The sequence below is a fragment of the Musa acuminata genome, chromosome BXJ2-3 (genome assembly GCF_036884655.1).
Source record: "Musa acuminata AAA Group cultivar baxijiao chromosome BXJ2-3, Cavendish_Baxijiao_AAA, whole genome shotgun sequence".
Lineage (NCBI taxonomy): Eukaryota > Viridiplantae > Streptophyta > Magnoliopsida > Zingiberales > Musaceae > Musa > Musa acuminata.
The window spans coordinates 5012189-5035272 of NC_088340.1; the positions used below are offsets into that span (position 1 = coordinate 5012189).

Here is a 23084-nt window from a genome sequence, read left to right on the forward strand (position 1 = left end):
AAGTTCAAGAAGAAACCTCTGCAGAAATTCTTGGCGACAATGGCTGGAGGTACGCTATTTTGTTTCCGCATCAGTTTTTATTTTGTTTCTATTATAATAATTTAGAAACACAAGTTGGTTTCAGTGATTTCTTACATTTGGTATCAGAGCCTTTTGACCTCTACCTTGATACGAAAGAGTTTTCATTTTTTATGCCATGAAAATGATTTGATTTTGGTTTCTTCTTGGAAACTTCTTGATATATTTTATTGAAAATCATGAGAAAATATCATTTTCAACATTTTAGTTGGTAAAATGCTCATGTATGCATATTTAGTTATATTAAATTATGCTTATGAGTAAATTTTTTATGTTTAAAATGTCTAGTAATTCATATAATCTTAATTAATTAAGAATTAGCCACAGCATCCTTAATTAATTAAAATTATATATAAAATTAAAATAAGGATCACATAAGTGATTAGACATCATATTGTGATTGATTATATTTCGTATAATAATTATTATCCCACAGGATCTTTTATTATATTTAATATAATTAATCAGGATAAAATATTAGATTATTTTCATAATTTACCCACAGGGATTATGAATTGGAATATAATTTGATAGTTTTATCATAAAGACTATATGAATATATTTGAATTAAGAATTTAGCCCACAGGCAATTTTTATGCCATGAGATTCATATTTTTGGCATGTTTCACATTCGTAAAACTTGTAATTTAGTCTATTAAGCTTCAAATTTTGACATAAGCATGTTTGATTTTATGCAGTTTCTCAAACTGTTAATTTCTCTGATATTCGATGTGATATTCCTAAACTTAATGGTGATAACTATAAGATATGGAAGGAGATGGTTCTCCTCCATTTAGGGTGGATGGATATCGATTATGCTATCAGGAAAGACGAACCACCTATAGCCACTAATACCAGTACTCCAACTAAGATCACATTATATGAGCAATGGGAGTGATCCAATTGACTCAGCGTGATGTTTATCAAAACTAAGATGACTACTGGCATACGTGGTTCTGTTGACCAGCATGAAAATGTCCAAGACTTGCTAAAAGTTATTGATCAACAATTCGTCACTTCGGATAAGGCACTAGCAAGTACCATTATTATAAAATTTTCATCCCTTAGACTCACCAACATAAAGGGTGTGCGTGAGCACATAATGAATGTAACCGTTATTATTAAATATCTAATTTAATAATAATATAACTGTTATCATTAAAATTCATAATTCAAATTTCTTCATTTATTATGATTTAAATGATTTCAATTTTTTATTCTTTATACATGAAACCGTTATTATTAAATTAAATATTTAATATCATTAAAGTTCTTCATTATGGTCCAAACATTATAAATTGATGATAATGAATGTTCTTGATACACCATCAAATGACTTTTGATATATTAATTTGTAAATTTTTTTAATATGACTTAAAACACTTGCTCTTTCACCATCAAATGATTTCACCACTATATAATTTTTTATCTAATTTGTAAATCTAGTCAACTTTAACCCTTATGACTTAAAACACTTGCTCTTACAAATAATAACATTCAAAAATCTTCTCACCATTTTGTGGGATATAATAGGGATAATATTTTTCGAGTTTAAGATACACCATCAAATGACTTTCGATATATTATATACAATGTTGATTGTTATTCTCCTCAAGCTCTTCTTGAGGAGTTGGATTCATCAATATTACTGACAAGCAAAACAATCCTATTGTTGCATGATGTCCAACACTAAATTCATCTCTTCTTCATGCGGAAACCGACGAGGACTGAAGATTGCAATAAGAGATGGATTATCCAATAATTTGGTCGAGAATGATCGATACATACTCTTGAGGACCGTGACAACATTCAATGGCAACTATTAGCCCTCACACATGACATTTTCCACTACACCAATATCACCATTGTGATTATTTTATGCTTTAATAATTTTATTTATTAAAAAATTTGAGCTTTGTAGAGGATTATTAGAGATTTTATTCCGAAACATACACCTCAAAAATCTTATTTTATTAATTTACTTTTTTTAAAATTTTGTATGTTATCTTTTTTCCATTTATTTGATGTTTTAATTCAATTTCTTGGCTATGATTATTTATAAATCTAATTATTATTATTATTATTATTACACAATGGAGAATCTTCTTTTCTCGCTTTTAAAGTTTTACTCTCTAAGAAAATCTATGTTAAGATTTTCTATAAGATATTTCTTGATTCTACTACTTATTTTTGGGCTCGTGACACACCGTCAATCTTCATATGATCATTCTCATATTGAAATTAAGTCATGATTATTCAAGAACAAATCAAGATTGTTCAAAAAAATATATAATTACTTTAATTCAAGAACATATGGGATTCCTTTAAGTCATAAATTATTTTAGTTTATGACTTATGAAACTTACAGAATATTTAAACCTTAATCAATAGTCGTAGACTCATACATAGACTAGATAAGGGTTCCATATTCATTATATTTCATGGAATCTTCAATATCTTATACTTAATGCTTTCATTCATCACGAAACTAGTTTAAAATAATTTTGATAATATTTTCATTTGGGAATAGCAAAAATACTTTTATTTGATCATTAATTATTATGTAACTTCATATCACCATGATAATATTAATAATAATTATTATTATTACACATGTGAACCATATCAAGTATTATATATTAATGAAGCTCAATAATACATAATAAAAGTAAATTAATTCCAATATTTATAATATTGTTTCTAAATCATAACTAGTGAAATTATTATTATTATATATATAATATTGGAATTGATTATTGAGCTTCGCATAAAACGGTATGAGTCGAATCCATAAAAGATAGAGAGAAGGTGTAATGCCGAAGCCCATCCCATGACATCAAACAAGGAAGCCAACTGGACCAAATGCAGCACATTTCGTGAGGCCTTTGCCCTCCTCGTGCTCGTGTCCATCTCTCGTCCCCGCCCACCCCCATCCCCTTTAGTAGCTTGCCACGCCCTACGGAGTGCCGATCCCCACTGAAATCGGTCACCCACTCACTGACGCGGACGACAACTCCTTTTCCCAAGAGACTCGATCTAAGGGCCATGGGATTGGCACAAGAAAAATCCATGTCAAGTACATCGAGATCCAAAAGATAGATCATTAGCAAGACAAGGTTTTTGGTGCGGTGAGCGCCCGCCGTATGTGCCAAAAGTGGGCGCCCCGTTGTCCCAGATCCATGATTCCCTCTCCGGACAGTGGGGTTGGATAGTGGTGGATTCCGTGGGTCGATCAGGGATTCGGGACGTCGATGTTGGGACACCTGGGCACGAGGTTTTGGACATGGAATCCAGTATGGATTTGGTCCCATGGCATGTGAGTCCACAGTGGTGCTTTGGGAGGGAGATGACATGATTCGCTTGTAAGTCAACTATGAAACCGTTCTTAGTGGAGATGCTACATCACGCGAGAGCAGTTTGGGAGATACTACTACTACATGTGTGGCTTCTCTTCCACCACGTCTCCTTTGCCTTTGGCCTTCTTTGAACCTTTCCTACTAGTGTTTTGAGGCACGATCGATCGCCCTTGTTGTTTCTCCATATGGACAAAAAGGGAATGATCTCGAAAGATAATGTTGACTTTCCGTGATTTAAAGCAAAGATTTGAAATATAATTATCTCGCCAGGTGATGTTAAAATGACCTAAATTAGGATTACAACACATCTTGAAGATGATGTTTAATGCTTTACTGCTATGGTTTACTCCTCGAACATAAGAAGGATCTCACAGATGAAGGATGTGCAACCAAGTGCCTTCAGTCTGTCATGCCACCACCGTCATCAAATTTACTATATTATCTAAGAGTTAGTGAATACTAAGCACCGAGCTGTACTAAATTAATGGGTGGCGCTTCAGAAGCTGAAGCATCATATCATGGCTACTGAGCACTTCAAAGTTTGAACTGTTTGATGACTCAACTCGAAGCATCGTACCTAACATTCCAGGAAGGAGTCCCACCTTTGATGCAGTTTCACATGCAGTCGGATTCGGGATCTTACTTGCACAACAAAATTCTCCTGTTCATCATTCTGCTGTCTTGCAAATGGATTCGGCAGAAGCATAGTTACTTTACACGAGCAATGTTGTTGGGAAACATGAGTTTAGTTTGTCCTCATGCCATGTAGCTCCAAGGCTGAGTGAGCTGGTGCAGATTACCAACACCAACACCGACACAGACAACAAAAGGGGAGAGCGAGAGAGAGAGAGAGAGAATGATATCCATCCTTCTCGGTGTTGGTCGTCATCGATGTTCTCCACTACGCTGACAAAAGACCACGCGAGTTTGATGCGAACTCAACCCAAAAGGACACTGAAACCTAACTGCACTCAATTGCATACCATGCAATGTGGTATCCACTTCACGGTTTTAGTAGTGTGGTATAGCCCCTCCGCCTGCTGCTATCATTCTAGTAGTTCAGTACCAGTCATCGGGCATTAGACAGGTTCATGACCACCTCATGCGTGAGTTCTGAGAAGGTGCCAAACACCATATCCAGCTGCAATTAATGCTATGGACGACATGGTCCACGGCATGTCTGATCTTGGATTTCCACTCGCTCCACTAGCAGTCATTCACTCTTCGGTCTTTGATTATGATCCTCACTCACTTTGACTGGCGACCTACCTAAAATTTATGTACTTGTTTCTAATGAATCATTCATGGGACTGTCCTCATTTGGCCTTTGAGTCCATTTCTGTGGTGGTGCTTCCAAACTGTTCCTTGTTCCTATCCTTTCCAGGTCCCCTTTTTCTCCGCTAGACATTATAACCGGGGACCATGTTATTTCATGTGCATGAATACGAAGCACAGGGGTTCATCACAAGAACATGAGGGCTCCATTGTTCATGGTGGCTGTAATGATCCAGCAAATGCATTCTGTTCCCACTTTTGGCAAAGAATCTTTGGCCCGTAGTTCGAGATCCACACTTGTGCGCCGTTCAAATCAGATGCATTCATCTCTGTCGGATGATACGGTGGATTTTGGCTGCCCAGACAACAAAATTAGGTCAGTCGTGCACGGATCTCAGCCATGCAAGGCAAAGAGACTGATAGAAGATAAAATTTTTCCAACTACATGAAGAAATCTCTTTATTCTGTTGAGGAAAATTCTCTTTCATAATCTATATAAATAGGAGAAGGAATACGTTAATATATTTAAGTTAAATCTATTTCATTTTTACAATAAAGTTTCTTATATTATATTGTTCTTATCTTCTATTATTTCTATCAGAGACATCATCAGCTTGAAATATGTTGCTGAAATTACAGGAGAGGAATCTATCATAAGGATCATATGAAAACAACGGCAGGATCTGTGTGTATGTGCTGCCAAAGCAAGACAAGGCTGAAAGGAACGCAAGTCTCTCGAGTCCCTTGATTCACCATACTTCCACTCGAAGACAGTTTGGAATTGTAAAGAGGAATTTTGTTTGGAGCCTTTTGAGTCGGTCATATCAGTTGGATCGATCGAGTTATTAGATATACTGCATGCAAAGAGGAAATAAGAATCACTGGATATATTGTATTTAGGAACATCTTTGGTGGATTTTGTACGCCAAGTCAGCTAAGAATCAATCACCTGATCAAATGTTCAAAAACACATGGAATCTATTTTGTGCAAATACATGAAACGCAAGTATAAAGATGGCATGATATACCATATATGTGTGTATTAGAGTAAGGAATCTATTCTTTGAGACCGTACTATACAGAAATATACGGATGAAGAATCTATTTTGATCAGAACAATGAAGGTAGATCTCATCGTTTAGATAATGAAATCCTACAAGAATCACAAACATTTAACTTCTCCGATTTCATTGTCATCACCAATTCATCACATCAAACAGTACTACATAAAAGAACTGGAATATCAAAATTGAAGATGATAGCAACTCAGAGCAGTAATTAACCAATAAATTAGGCACATCCAAGTTAGGCATGTTGGAGTACCATTGTTTGTATTAAAAGAATCAAAGTTGTCTCATGGAAGATTCTTAATATTATACACACACAAATATATATATATATATATATATATATATATATATATATATATATATATATATATATAAAGAGTCACTGATAACATCTGAAATGATCATTTTATCATTGATAAAATTGATAATTATATATATATAAATAATATCTTTCGTCAGTAAAATTAATAGTATTAGGATAAATAATATTAAATATCTTATTTTTATAACTATAAAATTATCAATATAATTTTTTTAACTCTAAATATTAAAATAATCTTAGTATAAGGGATAATCTTTCTTTTTCCTATGATACTGTTTCATCCCTATCTTTGATGAATCCTGGTAGGCATCGCTAGAGAAAAGGAAAACGTGGCATAAATGTGATGAGAGTCGATCATTTCAATGTAGTGGTTGCCCTCAGCTCTGACCGGTTGTTCTTGGCCACGTTGAGGTTATAGGATTTCTCCACCAGCCCCTTCGAGTAGTAGTTTCATGGCGGTAGCCACTCGTTTCTTGCAGGTAAAACGTGCTACCATGGCCATGAAAAGGAAGACTCTTCCTTCACCTCTACATTTGGTTTGCAGGATGACAAGAGCGGCTTGGGGACGGCGACAAGCCGGGGTACGATGGGTTCCGCTGCAGGGAAACGGAAGTGCCAGAGCGATCAACCCGCCGACGGGAAGACTTGACACGTGTTCGCTAAAAGCTGTCTCGATTTCGACGCCAGCGGGTGGTCCATCTCCAGCTGGACTGCACCGCGCCCTCGTTCGGGCCCATCACACGTGGATTTCGCAGTACCTACGCTCACAAGATGTGACCCCGTCGGCGCGAACCCTCATGTCGGTTTCGGGTCCGTCATAACGGGGACTGCTATGTTCTTTTATATACCACATTTATAACGAAAATTACGTGTGAGACGCGCGCAGGGTAACTCGGAATAGAATTCGCGTTTGCGTACCGTATCAGTCATAACGAGGGTTTTCAGAGAGCCACGTGTGTCTTGATGCCGGTGGAGGACCGTAAATGGTGACTTATGGGGACAAGGACCCCATTTTTTTAACGTGGGTTAACGTTGAGCATGAAAGCCACGTGTTGCGCATGAATCTAGTAAGGTAGATATGATAACATGACGTGGCGCAGTTACAGAGCTTCATCGCTAGTGAACGTAAAAAAGAATCTCCATCCCGGTTTGGGTTCCTCCACGTCTATATAAACCCATCATTGGTTACGCACATCCCACCAGTAGAAGATCCCCACTAGTCCTGCTTCCCTTTCCCTGCTCCGGCCAACGAAGGGAAACAAGGGTCGGCTTGGTTTGAACCAAAGGGATGGGGATGCAATTTGGTATTTTGTACGCCTTCCTTCTCTTGGTCCTTTCGACCTCTCTCTTCTTGAGAAGGCGAAAGTGGAGACCCGAGGACAAGTATAAAGTCCCACCTGGTTCCATGGGGTGGCCTTACGTAGGAGAGACCCTTCAGCTCTACTCAGAAGACCCCAGTGTGTTCTTCGCCAACAGGCAGAAGAGGTTTCGTTGCGCTCGTGTTAGTTTGTATGAGTTTGAAGGTTTTACTTGGTGAATGAGGCTCGTTAGGGGTGTGTTGCAGGTACGGCGAGATCTTTAAGACGCACGTCTTGGGCTGCCCCTGCGTGATCCTGGCCAGCCCGGAGGCGGCCAGGTTCGTGCTGGTGACACAGGCTCATCTGTTCAAGCCGACGTACCCGAGGAGCAAGGAGCGGTTGATCGGCCCCTGGGCGCTCTTCTTCCACCATGGCAGCTACCATATGCGGCTGAGGAAGCTTGTACAGGGCTTGTTGTCTCCGAATGCGCTTCACGGGCTCGTCCCCGACATCGAACGCATAGTAATCTCCATGTTGGAATCATGGGTTGGTTTGGAAGCCAGAACCTTCCATGCAATGGAGAAGGTTGGTAGATTTTGGCCTGTGATCGATGATGTTTGCAACAGTATATAAACAAATATCTCGTCATTGATCGTTTCGTCTTTTTGCTTCTGTGTAGCTATCTTTCGATGTGGGTGTCCTTGCGATCTTTGGGGACCGGCTGGAGGAGCGGCACAAAGTAGAGCTGAAGAAGAATTACTTGATCGTTGACAAGGGCTACAATTCTTTCCCCATGTACCTTCCCGGCACTCCGTACCACAAAGCAATCGTAGTAAGCAAAGATCCACCTCATATCATCCTTACCGGCTCTTCTCTGGCTTTTTATCGACACCATCTTCATCCGAATCATGTTTGTACTAAGGCAAGGAAACGTTTGCACGGTGTACTGAGTGAGATCATGAACGAGAGAAGGAAGAGAGGAGTGCGGGAGAATGATCTGTTGGGCTGTCTCATCGACTCTAAGGATGACAGCGGAGAGCACCTGAACGATGACCAGATCGCCGACAACATCATCGGCGTCCTATTTGCCGCACAGCACACGACGGCCAGTGTCATGACATGGGTCCTAAAGTTCCTCCACGACGAACCAAAGCTTCTTGAATCCGTCAGAGTATGGATGCTGAACGTTTGGTTTGCTACCTAGCCGAGAATTAACCGGTAACAGGGGGGACCCTGATCATACCTTGCCATCGTTGTCATGTAGGCCGAGCAAACGGCGATACAGGAGGCGAACGAGTTTGGAAGTCGACCCTTGACGTGGGCCCAAACGAGAAGCATGTCCCTGACTCACAAGGTACTGTGGACCTCTGGACCTCTCTCCTTCACACACGTCACGGAAGTGGATGACTCTCTTTTCTAGTGTTTGTGTGCGCTTATGATCGACCACGGCGAGCGGTGTACCTTCAGGTCATATCGGAGAGCTTGAGGATGGCAAGCGTCATCTCTTTCACGTTCAGGGAGGCAGTGGCCGATGTGGAGTACAAAGGTAGAAAAGCAAACGGTTACTTACTTGCTTATAACTCTTCAAGCATTGAAGCAAATGGTTATGGAATGCAGGATACCTTATCCCAAAGGGCTGGAAGGTGATGCCTTTGTTCAGGAACATACATCACAATCCAGACTTCTTTCAAGAACCCAACATGTTCGACCCTTCTAGATTCGAGGTATGGGGCTGAGACATAATAGGTCACTGTGTATAGTTCCTTTCAACGCATCTATTGCCATCTTACAGGAGTAAATATGTCTATAAACTCTAAATGCCGTCTCAGGTACGTTGTTATGAATTCAAAATCTCAGTAACTATCGTATAATAAATATGTTTTCTTAGGGAATAATGGATAGATTCTCCCATCTATCAACATTCTACACCAATATGAATGAACTCTTTCTTATGGCAAAGCGCAGGTTGCTCCCAAGCCCAATACCTTCTTGCCATTTGGGAACGGAGTTCACGCTTGCCCCGGCAATGAAATGGCCAAACTGGAAATGCTTATTTTGATCCATCATCTGGTGACCAAATACAGGTTAGCATGAGGCCAAGTATCCACAGCAACTCCAAAACTGTACATTTGGTTTCATGTACGGTGATGAACTGCCTTCACGGCTTTAAGTCACTTCGTTCTATTGGGATGCAGGTGGGAGACTCTGGGACACCAAGGTGAGATCGAGTACTGCCCATTCCATGTGCCGAAGCATGGCCTTCCTGCCAGGTTGTGGAGAGCCTCCGGCAGCTACGAAGCAGGAGAATGACGTTGCTCGCTGCAAGCAATCCAGTTAGCTTAGCTTCTACATTGGCCCTAAGTGCAAATCCCGTCAAAGGAGAGGGTGAGGCTCCTCTTTGTCTCATTGTATAAAGCGTCCCGACAGATTTAATTCAATCAAACGGGGAGTTCTTTTCATCTGTGGGCTGTTCCACTGCCATCAGATAGCGAGTGTTGTAGCCATGTGACACCATTCTCGACACGTCGTCCCCACGTCGTATGAGGTGTGTTTGGGATCGCCATGTGTTGCGCACGTCAACGTGGTCTTTCCGTCAGCCGCCCTTGGAGATCCGAGGGGTCACGGGTAAGGGGGAGGGGGGAAGGGTGCGTACGCTTGAGGGACAGTACATGACGTGCATGACTCCGAGATGTGTGGACAATGGAATAGTGAGGGTGGGTCTGTCTCCGGTGGAGAGCTGGACCAACGCCCTGGAAACAGCACGTTCGGGCAACAGCATCACCAACCTCGTGTCACTTTTGGCTCAGCCCACTACCCTATGCCTGAGAGAAGCCTCTGGAACGAGGCATCGTCGTCAGAATCACACCACCGTCGGCGTCACTCGAGAAGGGACCTCATGAAGCCTAAGCAGGAGTTGCAACACATAGTGCTTGCTTCGTACCACGATGTGGTGGGAAGTCGCGTCTATCACTGTTCCCTGTCATATCAAACGGGTATGGATTGATTTTTAGGGTTAAATTGTGCTCGTGGGCACTGGGAATACATCCAGCTTGCCTTCAACAGGATAAAAAATATGTATCCAAAGTCATGCCTCAAAGATGTTTACATCTTGCACACAATCCTTCATGTTCACATCTCATGAGAAAATCGATGAGATGTGTCATGTTGTGCTGCTGCTGCAAGTCCAGTCCGACGTTAACTTTCTTGTATCACTTTCAGGACTTTACAGACGATATCAACGAAAGCAGTAACATCTAAATTCTTCTGATGCCTACATGATCAGCTTTCGTAAAGACAATAAATTCTGCAGCATTCCGAGCACTCAGATTCAACTCTCTGGTTATATCACGAGGGTTGGACTTCTCACCTGTCGTGCATTTTGTCAACATTGACGGCTGAAGGGATTGTCGATAATGTTGACTCTGTTTTTGATTTTTCTATAGAAATTCAGGAAAAAGAGGAGAATAATAGGAGAGACTAGAAGGACTTCCATTAGTTCGACATTAACAGCGTAGCTGCAAGGAAACATAGTTAGAGAAATCATCCTTGAGGAAACATGGAGGTGACTTGATAGGATTCTGTACGCCACAATTGTCATTCACAGTCATTGCCTACCTTTGTCTCCAAGTGGTGATTTATTTATTGACATGTGACGCTAATCCCACTAAGCAATTGTCCTGTCTACTGTTTCAGAACAAAAATATGTCACAGTGGTAAGTAAGAACACTCTAATCTCTTGGTTATTTCACACATTTAAATGTGATGTTTGCTCAAATATTTACAGTATTTAGTTGTATTTTTTACTGTTTTTTAATCATTTCCTTTTATATAAATGAGTTCCAATTTTCTTTGCTTCATAGGAATTTAGTCTTCTCTTTAAAAAGTTTGCACAATCTTTCTACAGTTTGTCACTCTTTTTGTCTATATATATATATATATAGTACTCATCAAGTTGTCAAAATTCAATAAGAAGAGCATCAAAACAAAGAAAAAGATCGATAGCAGAAGTCCAATAATTTAATCATGAAAGTAAAGATTAATTCTATCAATCATGATAGTTGAGGCATTAAGGGATCCTCAGAAGGTCATGAACAAGAAGGAAATGAGAGAGTTGTTAGCACACCATTACTCTTAGCACTTGTGTATGAATTAGGAACCTTTGTATGCTACTTTTTTGCAATCAAGTCAACTAAAAATCATCACCTTAAATTAAGCACGTACATATTCTACAATATCTGGATGTCGATCTCCGTGTGCTGCTTCTGTTGCAACGTACCAAGGCGCCATGAGATAATTTGCATCAGAACTAGAAACTTGAGATGTGTTGGAAATTGCTAATTAATTTGAAGGCGGTCGCGCTACACAAAAATAACTTCGAGCTTCGCACAAGGGTTGCTCTTGATATGCTTCTCGAGTTCAGCATCGTTATTAAATCTGAAGGTGTACAGTGCTTCTCTCTGAGTGATGCCAACTGGGTATATTCGATGTATTTTCAAGTCATTTCCCCCTCTTAGAATTGTTGGCCTTTCGTTCTTCCAAATGGGTGTGTGGTTCAATGATCTGAACTTGGCTAGAATTGCAGATTCTAAAGCTTTTAAAGTCAACTTCCCAGATCTGCCATAGATTGTCAAGACAAAGAAAAAGGAAGTAGTCATTTAACCATAACACCTGAATCATAATATGCATATTAAGGCTGTTTAGATTATTAAGTCATAACCATATTTGGTTTCAGACATGCAACAAGCGCAATATCTGCATTGAAGACAGACCAGCAGAGTCATATGACAAAAAAGAAACAATAAATTCAAATAATAAGTTGAATATATGGTACCTCAGGTAGATGCTCTCCATCTTGAATCGACCTCTTTCTCTGACGAACAGGTGGTATACTGTTCCCATATTGCTGGCACAACTGCAGGAGCGATTCTGGAACGCAGCACTCTTTTCCTCAATCTCTTGGATCTTTGTTGCTAGATGTATGCAGAGCCGACAGGATGAATGTACAGCTGCCATGTCCACAAGGGCCTTGAATGAATCAGATGGACCCTCATGCTTCCACCTACATTCAAGACACTTGGTTCCCCATCACAGCTTCACAATTTGAAAAGAAATGAAGTGATGACATTATGGCACAGCTATCTTAGTATTAAATTGACTCTACAAATTAGTAATATGTATGAATGTCGTCGCAGTATGGTTCTGAAGTAATTAAAATATCATCCTGTGTTGTGCATTTGTCATGCTACTAATGCAGAAAAATACCATTCAACAAGAGAAGCTTATTTGGGGAACATGATCAAGCTTTCAAATGTGGCTTAACATGTAGAAAGGACACTGAGATAGTCCACAGGCCATCAAATATTTCAATAAGATACAATCAGAAAATGTACTCGGCTAAAATCCCACGACAATGTACTCCCAAAGAAATGTTTTACAGAATAACATCAACAGACATACACAAGCTAAAAAATGTCATTGTAGTTCAAGGTGCTTCTGAATTCTTATGATAAGATTGATTGCAAAAGCATGAACACATGATGACCAAGAGTCTTTTGCCAGATAATTAACAAAATTTCAGAAATTACCTCAGTGCATGATTATAAGCTTCAGAGTTTGTTGCAAGGTACCTAATGCTTTTGGCAACTGAATCAATATCACTAATCTCTTTAATATGCAAAATAGAATCAGGAGAAGGTGCAAAGTCTTGGATATTTGGAGCACCAATGACAACAGGAACAGTTCCTGAAAAATAATAACAAGGATGAAATACATTTCTAAAGACATATTTGAGCTGAAGTAGAATATTCAAGGAACTCTCACGGAAGCTTTCCTGAGTTTGGATTAAAGTTCATAAAAGTCAGCATTAATAATGCATCCACAGATTGGATTAATTAGGATCTCTTACAGATTATGATTGTTTTTCCTATTCCTTGGTGGATGACACCTAGATTTTGGGTCAACTAGTAAACTTCAAAAAAATGAGGTGTAAAGTATACAGTATTACAACTGAAATGTGGGTTTGCATGCACAAGAATGGTCTTAACTCCAAACTAATGCAATATGCAAACTTTTACACTAAAAAATGACAGCTTCTTATAAACGCATAATGCAGGAGGAAATAGATTCTGCCAATTGCAATAAAAAATTTTAATGTTTGGAAACTTGAACATGAACAGGTAAGAAATATAATAGTTTGATCGGCATACCTGCAACAAGTGACTGAAAGAATTTTTCTGTGACATAGTCCTCCTCATTAGAATTCTCAAAAGCCAAGCTAAATTTATAGCGCTTTAAAGTTTCTACTTTCTCCACTGCATCCAAATAAGAAACAGAAAAAGTGCATGGTCAAGAGCTAATTTTAGGAACAAGATTGAAATATCCATAAGAAACTGTCAATTGTTCCAAGTTAAAAATGCAACATTCTTACCAAGCACATAGTATATACATGTAAATAAGTGTACAAAGACATAAGCATCACCAGATAGAGATTTTAACATCACCAGATCAACATGCATGTTCACAGTACATTTTATACCATAGTTTTCTTTGACTACGTGTGATGTGAACAAGCATAAAAAGGACTGTATGTTCTTCAACAATGCAGATTTCTTGTCCCAGTGATCAAGCATTTGGGAGCTATTGAGAAACACATAAATCCACAATAAACAAAGCAAAACGATGACATAGCTTGTACTTACCATTACCATCACGATTACGGTGACAACTACCATAAGAATCTATCTTAATGCCTGACTCTTCCAGCATAGTAAGGGCCTGCAAACGAAAATTTCGAGCCCCACAATTGGAAATGAAAGCAGCTGCAAGTGCTTCTTCAGTTTTTGGCTGCATAGGAGTCATTATGTCATACTCGGCCCATGAGAAATAACCAACTGGTACATCTGAGGAAAGGCTGGTCGTCATTACAACTTTATACCCTCTCCTATCACCCAAGACAGAACGGTCAATATCCAAGTAAATCTTCAAGAAAAAGAGAAAAAAAATTTACTTTCTCCTTTCCAAGTAGTAAATTGTTACATGTTAATTTGGGATAGCAGAAACAATAACATAATAAATAAAATAATTTTGGGAAAAAAACAACATTTGAAACAGAACCTAAGAGTAGTAGTATGGATGGCTAAATGACAATGTAAGTAGTAGGTTTTTCTTTCTCCTTTCAGAAAATGTATACTGTTATATGTTAATCTATCAATTTTAAGCTTGAGCAATCAATATATAGTGACTAATCAAAGAACAATAAAAAGCACCAAGAGTCCACCTTCAAAATTATTTGACTTTTATACTATAGTAGAATAGTTATCTTAAAGTATGATTTCTTAGTAAATGGCATCTTCACTGTTCTGAGATTGTTGAGTCCTATGACCCGGTCCACAGTTTTTAATCGAATAGGAAGTTGAATTGCATGTTCTCATAAGAGATAATTAATTATAAGCTTGATCTAGGCAACAAAATTTGATCCTTCTAAAGAAAGTATCCAATGAAGTTAGAGTCGATTGTCCTAAATAAGAAACTTCTATATACAAAGAATGCATATTGGTGTGCTATGACAGTTAAACTCAACAAAGTTACTTTGGTGTGGTTGGCAATTGTCATTTAAAAAACCAAGCACTTTTTCAATGTTAGAGTCGATTGTCCTAAATAAGAAACTTACATATACAAAGAATGCATATCGGTGTGCTATGACAGTAAACTCAACAAAGTTACTTTGGTGTGGTTGGCAATTGTCATTCAAAAAAACAAGCACTTGTTCCAGTTTCAAACACAAAATCAAGTGAAGACTGATCCAGTCTATCTTTATTCAAAAGTCTTGATCAAATTGTTGAATTCGTTTCAGAACTTGGAGAGAACATTATCAGTATGAAAAGTAAAATTTCTCAGAGAATATTCACTTTGCTTGGAGAAGGACATGCAGATGGAACTAATTTAGCTGTTGCCAGAATCTGAACCCCATGGCAATGTGATCATACTCCCTTTTAAATCAAATGAAGATGAGAATGATAGCCTACTTATATTCAACCGTAAGATGAAGAATCTCCTATCGAGGATGCCTTTTCCAAAGGATGTTGAGATGGCAAGGAAGTCTTAGCCATCATCTAATTAAAGAGGGCAAGGGTCGTATTGAAAGACATAACATTGGCAGATTTAAAGAGGATAAGGATCTTCACCCAGAAGATATTCTGATCCTGTTACAAATTTTATTTTCCAGATCTATACTTCACAATGTATTTTATTGTCAAGATCTATACTTCACAATGTATGCTATTGAAGGATGCACCTTACTGGAACACATGCAATAAAGGTGTAGTACTTATATGCATCATCTACTTAGTCCTTTTGCCCCAGGATTACAGTCACAAAAGAATAATAATCACTTTGTGCACATGATTGGAGCATACTTCATGAAAATGGAAAATTTAGTGAAAGAGGAACTAATGCAAGGCACGTATGATATTTTCAGCACAATCTAGTCAAATATCAGATAAAATCTAATTAAAATAAGTCTCATTTCCAGCTTTAGGCATTTACACTAGGTCCTAATATTGTCAATGCCAGAGAGATAATACTGACCACAAGAACAAACAATAGAAATCAACAGCTGGTATATTGTGTGATGTCATGCTATCAGCAAATGAATCTAATTGTTAATTGGCTATAGGAAGAATATATATATATACACACACACACAAAGGGAGAGAGAGAGAGAGCCAACTGAGAGTGTCCTGTAAAACTATTCTGGTAACTATTTCTATCCAGTTGTCATATCAATAAAACATTTTCCTTCTCTACTATATACTGCCAATTAGTTTGTCCATCAGACAACATAAATTTTTAACAGGCATACATTCTACTAACACTAAGAGACTGGTAGAGAAGTTGATTTTATGATATGTCAATCTACAAATTAAATGTGCATTTTAGACCAACTGTAAAGACCCTACAAAACATAATAAGAGACTGAATTTTCAACTATTCAGATGGAAACAAACAAATATGATTCAACAAATAAACTGTGCTTACCCACCGTCGTGCCGTATCAATGTCATTTTCTGGATAATAGTGTGCGGATTCCATTGACCGTAAGATACCAGCTACTGCTGGATTTTGTGGTAGCCCAAATGCAGCATCAGGTACCTTGTCATTTGTAAATCCAAATTTACAGTCCATGGGACAAGAACTCCAATCCTGAGTTGCACATGTGTGATACAATTAGAACAAATGGAAGAAGATTTAAATTTTAGCAAGAGGTGATACTGATATTCTATAGTAAAAGCTAAAAGGCTACTGTTAGCATCACAGCTTTGCTTCAATGAACTTCATCCATGTGAAAAACTCCCCACTATTGCATCCCAAGTTGTATCTAACTGTGAATGACTATCCCCTTGAATCAGCTACAGTTGATGACTAATAGTATTAAGCAAGGTTAAATCATACAAGATCAGATTCAGTTTCTAGATTGACATTTGAGAGTTTGATGGGATCTAACTGAATCAGTTAGATCAAATAACAAAAGGGCGCTTCAGGCAAAATTCTAGATTGTTGTCCCATGCAATATTTACTTGCATGCTCTAGCAATATTTAAAGCATCATCTAGCTGATTGTCTGATAACAAAAAATAACATGAAATATGTACCACACCAATGGAATAGTTTTCCAAAGATAAAAGATGAAGTCTCCACTTGTATTTGTTCATTTGATAAATCAATAACCCCAAATTAACAAATGCAGATGATAAAATATATATAACCTTTTTTTTTTATCAAAGTGAGGCTTATGCATCAGTAAATGACTTAGCCTACTGCTGCAATCTGGTAATCCTGAGTATTGTTGTACTACTGTGGTTGTGATGGTATGGTCATTTCAATACAATGAATGTAGATAAAGAACCAGCTCAACATGCATCCTAAATTATAGAGATACCTTTCAGAATCACTTTATTCATCAGAACAGGGTTTCCTAAGAAAATTGTCTTGAACACACAGATAAGTTCAATCCCACATTCTGTTTGTCATTCTCACCTTACAAGAACCAAATTCATTTCTCTTATACTGCTATGACTTGTGCAGTACCACTCTTTTCCCTAAATCATCTAAACAAAAAAAATCATTTTTCCTTCAATCGTGTTGTGGGTACTGATTCGAACCAGACTACTTTAGGCTAATATATTAAATGCAAAATTGTATATGTATCCCACAGAGTTGGTGATCTTTGTATTTATCCCATTCAACTTAGGTCTGTCATGTATATATACATATAACTCAAAAACTCACATATATGTCCTTGTAGTGAATTTCCATCTGTTACTTGTCATTTGACCATTAGAGCATTAATATTTAATACCCTTTACAAGCCCCATTATGATTATAATATTTTTTAATTAGGTATTTTTAATATTTTTAAAATCACACTATCAACTGATAACCATGACGAGCAGTGATTAACTTCAGTTTCCTCAATGGATGTTAATGGGAGGGGTAATTATGGAAGATCATAAATCTTGAAAAAAAATATATGCTATGTTAAATTGAAGCTTACTATTCACAACTCCTTTTTAATTATTGACAACCCTTTAAAACAAATATAAAATATTACTTTCTTAATTATAGCCCCAGTATCATCAATTTTATCCCCATTTTTTCTTCCCCACACCTCTTATTTCATCCTTGTTGCCGATTCCACTCGTTGCTGACATCGGTCACTGCTGACCTCGCTCATCATCCCCTCGACATCATCCTCTGAGGAGGAGGAGGAGGAGGAGAAAGAAGAAGAGGAAGAAAAGGGGTAGGAGGAGGAAGAAGAAGAGGGTCTTTAGGTCCATTTGTAAAATGATAGTTTAGAAATATTTAAAATTTTCAAGGAGATTACTATCTACAACCCCATTTTAAATTTTTTTAATATTTCTAAACTACGTCTTTGCAAATGGACGTAAATACTGTCTTCTTCTTCCACCTCCCTGTCTCTTTTTCCCTCCTCCTCTTCTTTTCCTTCTTCCTCCTCCTCTTCTTCTTCTTTGCCTCCTCTTCTTCTTACTCCTCCGAGGACGGCACCGAGGGGGCAGCGAGCAAGGTCGAACAATATAGTAATCTCCTATTAAATTTTGCAGGGTGGAATATGGCTAGTCAAAGATAAATGTAAAACAATATATATTACAAAAGGAAAGGCTTATATCCAATCTAGACACCCAAACTTGTAACAGGAAACCAGTGCGCCACCAAATTCATTGCGTTCGACACCCTTTTACCACTACAGCCAAACAAAGCTGGCTACCATTGATCAGATTTCCCTTAACATCTAACAACGCTAGAAATCCTAACTACGCAAAAAGTTCATCCTCCACGAGAACAAAGCCTTACAACAATAACGCCCTTCAGAGAAGAAGGGAGGAGGAAACCTAGCTTTAGGAGGAAGAAAGGAATACAAGAAAGGCGAACGTTGACTAGAAGAAAAGTGCATCAAAGAAATACTAACCTTTTGCATGCCGTGAACCAAGATCGGATCCTTTCCGAAATCGCGGGAGTAAGGCACGGCGTCCTCCCTCTCCAACCACTCCTCGCAATTCCGAGTGTCGCCCCGATCCTCGTCCTCATCGAGCCCCTTCAGAGTCCAAGAAGCCGAAGAAGAAGAAGAAGAAGAATATAAGGGGGTGGACCACTGCTCGACCACGGAGGCGGCCTTCTCAGCCATGTCGAGGCGGCCCAAGAAGGCGATCTCGGCGAAGACGACCAGAGCCGCCAGGAGCGGCATCAGGCTCGGCCATCTCCTCCGCTGCTGCTGCTGATTGGAGGCCGCAACCATCGTTAGATGGCCGCTCTCCTTCGCCATCGTCTCCTTCGAAGCCTGAGGAAGAGGAGTCGCGCCGGCCGCCGCGGTCGCGGTTGGTGTGCTTGTCTTCCTGACTCCGAGCTAATGGCTGAAAGAAAAGAATCTATCATGTTCGGTTTGGACAAGCAGACAGTCGCCCTCCGTGAATACCCTTACCACCTGCCTCCTCGGTGGCGCATATATCGTAACAGTATCCAATCACAAGGTAGGTATGTTTCACGGGTACTAGATCGCGGCTGGACCGGACCGGACCGGACCGAACCGAACACAGCCACACCGAGTTGGATCAAGTCTGTCGAGTCAAAGGATTGGTCCCATGTCGAACATCATTACTTGTGATTATTGAATTGTGGATTTCTTTTAGCTTTTAGTAATCAGATTCTTTATTCGTTCGTGAAACTTTCCAATTGCTTCTGATTTTTCTTATAATTTTTTTTATAACTTTTATCTTTTTATTTACAATAGATAAGTATTTTTTGTCTCTTAAAAATAATGAACAAATGTCAACCAATTTAATTGATAAAGATTTCGACAATCCATCACAAGATTCTAAGATCTTGGATTTTAATCCCATCTTAATCACTTACTTTTTATATATCCATCTCACACCCTATCTGATACATCGTATTTCTCCCAATCCTTTGGAATGGAGAAGTTGTGGACCACTTATTGAGCCCCTTTCTTCTTCCTCTAACCTTCTACATAGATATCATTAAACCGTTTCTTGTCGGTGCAGTTGCTTATTACCAACAACCGTTTCCATCAAGCAAGCACCTGAGCTCAGTTGCAGACCTTGCTGCTGCCCTGTTGCAGAGGTGTCGAGATTCCCATCCATGGCATTGCAAAGCTCATCTTCATGGGCCGTTCTCCATGGCCGCAGCCTCTTTGTCCCGGTGCTCTTTTCCCTCTCCTCTCCCTGAAAGCCCTTCAGAAGCACCCCGAAGACCTTGATTCCTCCTCCTTGCTCTGCCAGAGTCTCTTCTTCTACCCCTTCTTTCTTACCTATTTCTGCTGCCTCTGCTGCTGCTGGCCTCATTGGCAGACCCAAGTCCAGCTGACTGACATCGACATACTTGGAGAGGATACGTAGCAGCTCATGAAAGCGGCACTTGGCCCGATCCAGCTCGGTGTTGAGGACGTAGTGATCCTTCCTAAGCTTCTCATTCTCGTTTGCTAGTTCCAGAGGCTGCTTTAGCGGCAATGGCGGAGGAGAGGAGGCAGAGGAAGAGCTGTGCCTGTCCCAGGAGTTGGAAGTGGACGAAGGTGGAAGCCGGATCTCATGTCGCGAACTCGACTTGTCGTCGGCGGATGGGCGAGGCTCTGAAGCCGGTTTCCTCCGGTGGATGTTGCGGAGCAGCTTCTTCTCTCCTCGCCGGAAGTTGTCGTTCGTGAACTCCCATCGCTCGGCCACCACCTTGCGGAAGCCCTGCAAGACAAGTCCACTCTTTGCAGGCCAACACTCGAGAAGCCGTCCGATGTGTTGATTGATGCTTAAAGGATGAAATCTTGCAACTATATATATATATATATATATATATATATATATATATATATATATATATATATATATATATATTCGAGGTTCTAAATTACTTTATTTCTGGCGACATGTTATGCTCCCAAAATAAGCTCCTAAAGCTTAGAAATAAGTGGCAGCTGATGTTTACGGCAAATCTTGTGTGGCCGGTGAAAGCTGAAACGAAACTACGCTGGACTTCCATACGACATCCCATCGCAAATAATTCCCGGGACAGGGAATACGGAATCCCCTTCACAAAACTGTCTCCCCGACGGACGTCATAGCGCTTGCGTGAGGGGCGTTGAGTATTTCCTGTCTTGTTCGAGACACGAAGGGAGGTGAGCCAGCCTACCCTCCTTTCCCGGGAAACGTGGCGGATGTGGAACAGCTACATCCGACCATCGTTCCTAAAACGCAGTTGACGACTTGACTTGTTCTCGAGAACAGTCGTGGAGAGAACGAGAGCAAGAACAAGAATACTCGATCAATCCCGCCGTAAGATGAATCTTTAGCATCGATTCATTATCGAAAAATGGAGCTACGATATAAATGGAGCAAGCAGAGAAGAGGAACAGATCGCGTAAAGCATTAGAGGAAGAGAGACATACGTAGGTGTTGAGCTGACGGACGAAGCTGGAGAAGTTGTTGTGCTTGAAGTGGAGGGGAAGCAGGTCTCGGGCGAACTCCGCCGGCTTCCACACCACGAACGACTCCCCCTTCTTCCCCCACGATATCATTTCGTCCGTCCCGCTCTCCTCCACCATCTCGTACGTCTTCACCAAGAACGGCGGCGGCCCGCCTCCTCCACCTCCTCCTCTCCTCCTGTATCCCATCCCTCTCTCTGGTATGATCACAAGGGTATCAAAAGAACAAGAATAGCAGTCAAGAATCCTCAGACCCTGCGATAGAAGCCACCGATCACAACAACACAGTGATGGCAGTAGCCTGCTTCGACGCATCTACCTCTCTCTGTTGATCTCCCCTCGCGTATCTCTTCGTCCATTTCTAACTCCTCCAAACCATGATCACATCCAGAGAAGCAAAAGCCGCAAGGAGATCCCAAGCGAGAGCTTCTCCACGCGCTTTAAAGGAGCTTGACGGAAGAGGAGGAGGAGGTGGAGTGCGAAATGGAATCGAGAGCGATGAGGACAGACGATCGCTTTCCGCTTTGGCCTTCTTTTTCCAATCTCCTCTATGAGTTAGCGTTGTCGGGTGAGGGTAGAAGAACTCGATCAGCGTGGAAGCTTTGCCACGGGGCGAGCCCTTTCAGATCTGCGATACGTGGAAGCCATCCTCGTCGTTGCTGGGAGAGGGCGATTTCCCATTTCCCATTTCGTTCTCATATGACCCAACCCAACTCCCTCTCGTGTTCTCACGAGGCGCATCCATGCACACCTTTACATGTTCAAGTATGGCAAGAATATTTCATATACTGTTGTAATATGGTATATTAAGGCACACATCTTTTTCGATATGAACGACTCATCATTCTGTTTGCAATATTACAACTTTATTATATCTAGAATTGGACTCATAAATGAGACATTTTAGTTGTCATATCTACTCTTGAGCTAACCTGCTTCTCTCTCTCTCTCTCTGTCTCTGTGGTAGGTGATCTTGCCGACCTCTTGTGTGTATTAAGATAACCTTATTTTTTCGTCTTGATATGGGTTACTGTCTTTCCAATAAAGACTAAAAGAAAGGAGGGACAAAATGTCGAAGTAGATCAGTGAAGAAAGGGGAAAGTAGCATTTGGGACATGGTCAAACTCGTGGTGGATTAGCTAATGCATATAGGAGGAAGCTTCCACTTATTGGAATCTCGACGCGGGGTCAACTCAAATGATTGACCCAACGCATGCTCAATTCTTTGCTTTCTTCCTAAGTATGTCAAGTCATTTGTTCAACCCTTCGGTGCATGGAGCCTTTCATCAGTACGAACTGACCCAAACTTTGGTTGCTACATCACTTCTTTACTGTATCCCTGATGAGATACTAATTACCACAAGATGGGTAATGGCCAAAGTTTAGAAGGGATGTGAGATGGGAACGGGGCATAATAATGCCATCGATCCATCTACTTCCTGCTTGACCTTTCCCATTCTATTTTTTATTCCCTTTCCAATTTATTTTTTCCTTCTCCTAAATTTCTCTTTCTACAGTGAAACTTGAATAGATAATTCAGATTTCAATCACCGATCCGATGTTGATTTCCGATCGATTTAGGTGATGATGTTCGAAAAAAAAAAAGTCAAAAGAAGAGACCAATACAAGTAGTGGAATTGTCTGATAGCATGTAATCACGCGGAATGCATAGACTTGACCAAAG

General features: G+C 39.9%; 2 protein-coding genes and 1 pseudogene across 4 annotated transcripts; 1 reads left to right on the top strand and 2 right to left on the bottom strand.

Moving 5' to 3' along the window:
- Positions 1-7305: 7305 nt before the first annotated feature.
- On the top strand, positions 7306-9858 carry LOC135607042 (abscisic acid 8'-hydroxylase 3-like). 2 transcript variants are annotated; one of them, XM_065098526.1, is made up of 9 exons: positions 7306-7586; positions 7666-7984; positions 8079-8231; positions 8322-8570; positions 8664-8753; positions 8867-8945; positions 9017-9123; positions 9365-9483; positions 9595-9858. In XM_065098526.1, exons 1-9 carry the CDS (start codon positions 7390-7392, stop codon positions 9707-9709), a joined length of 1428 nt encoding a protein of 475 aa, XP_064954598.1. In that variant the 5' UTR covers positions 7306-7389; the 3' UTR covers positions 9710-9858. The 2 variants fall into 2 exon arrangements, 1 of the variants encoding a protein (XP_064954598.1); XR_010485063.1 differs by lacking the exon at positions 9595-9858 and having other exon boundaries at positions 9017-9228.
- A 1540-nt stretch (positions 9859-11398) lies between these two features.
- LOC103977535 (putative fucosyltransferase-like protein) lies at positions 11399-19364 on the bottom strand. 2 transcript variants are annotated; one of them, XM_009393081.3, is made up of 7 exons: positions 18884-19364; positions 16436-16600; positions 14098-14377; positions 13606-13710; positions 12985-13141; positions 12231-12458; positions 11399-12013 (listed from the first exon to the last, which is right to left on the bottom strand). In XM_009393081.3, the coding sequence occupies exons 1-7, from the start codon at positions 19235-19237 to the stop codon at positions 11758-11760; spliced, it is 1545 nt and encodes a 514-aa protein (XP_009391356.2). In that variant the 5' UTR covers positions 19238-19364; the 3' UTR covers positions 11399-11757. The 2 variants fall into 2 exon arrangements, with proteins under 2 accessions (XP_009391356.2, XP_009391357.2); XM_009393082.3 differs by having other exon boundaries at positions 14098-14339; positions 16440-16600; positions 18884-19362.
- Positions 19365-19731: 367 nt separating this feature from the next.
- LOC103977536 (heat stress transcription factor B-1-like) lies at positions 19732-22028 on the bottom strand (annotated as a pseudogene).
- Between the last annotated feature and the right edge of the window lie 1056 nt (positions 22029-23084).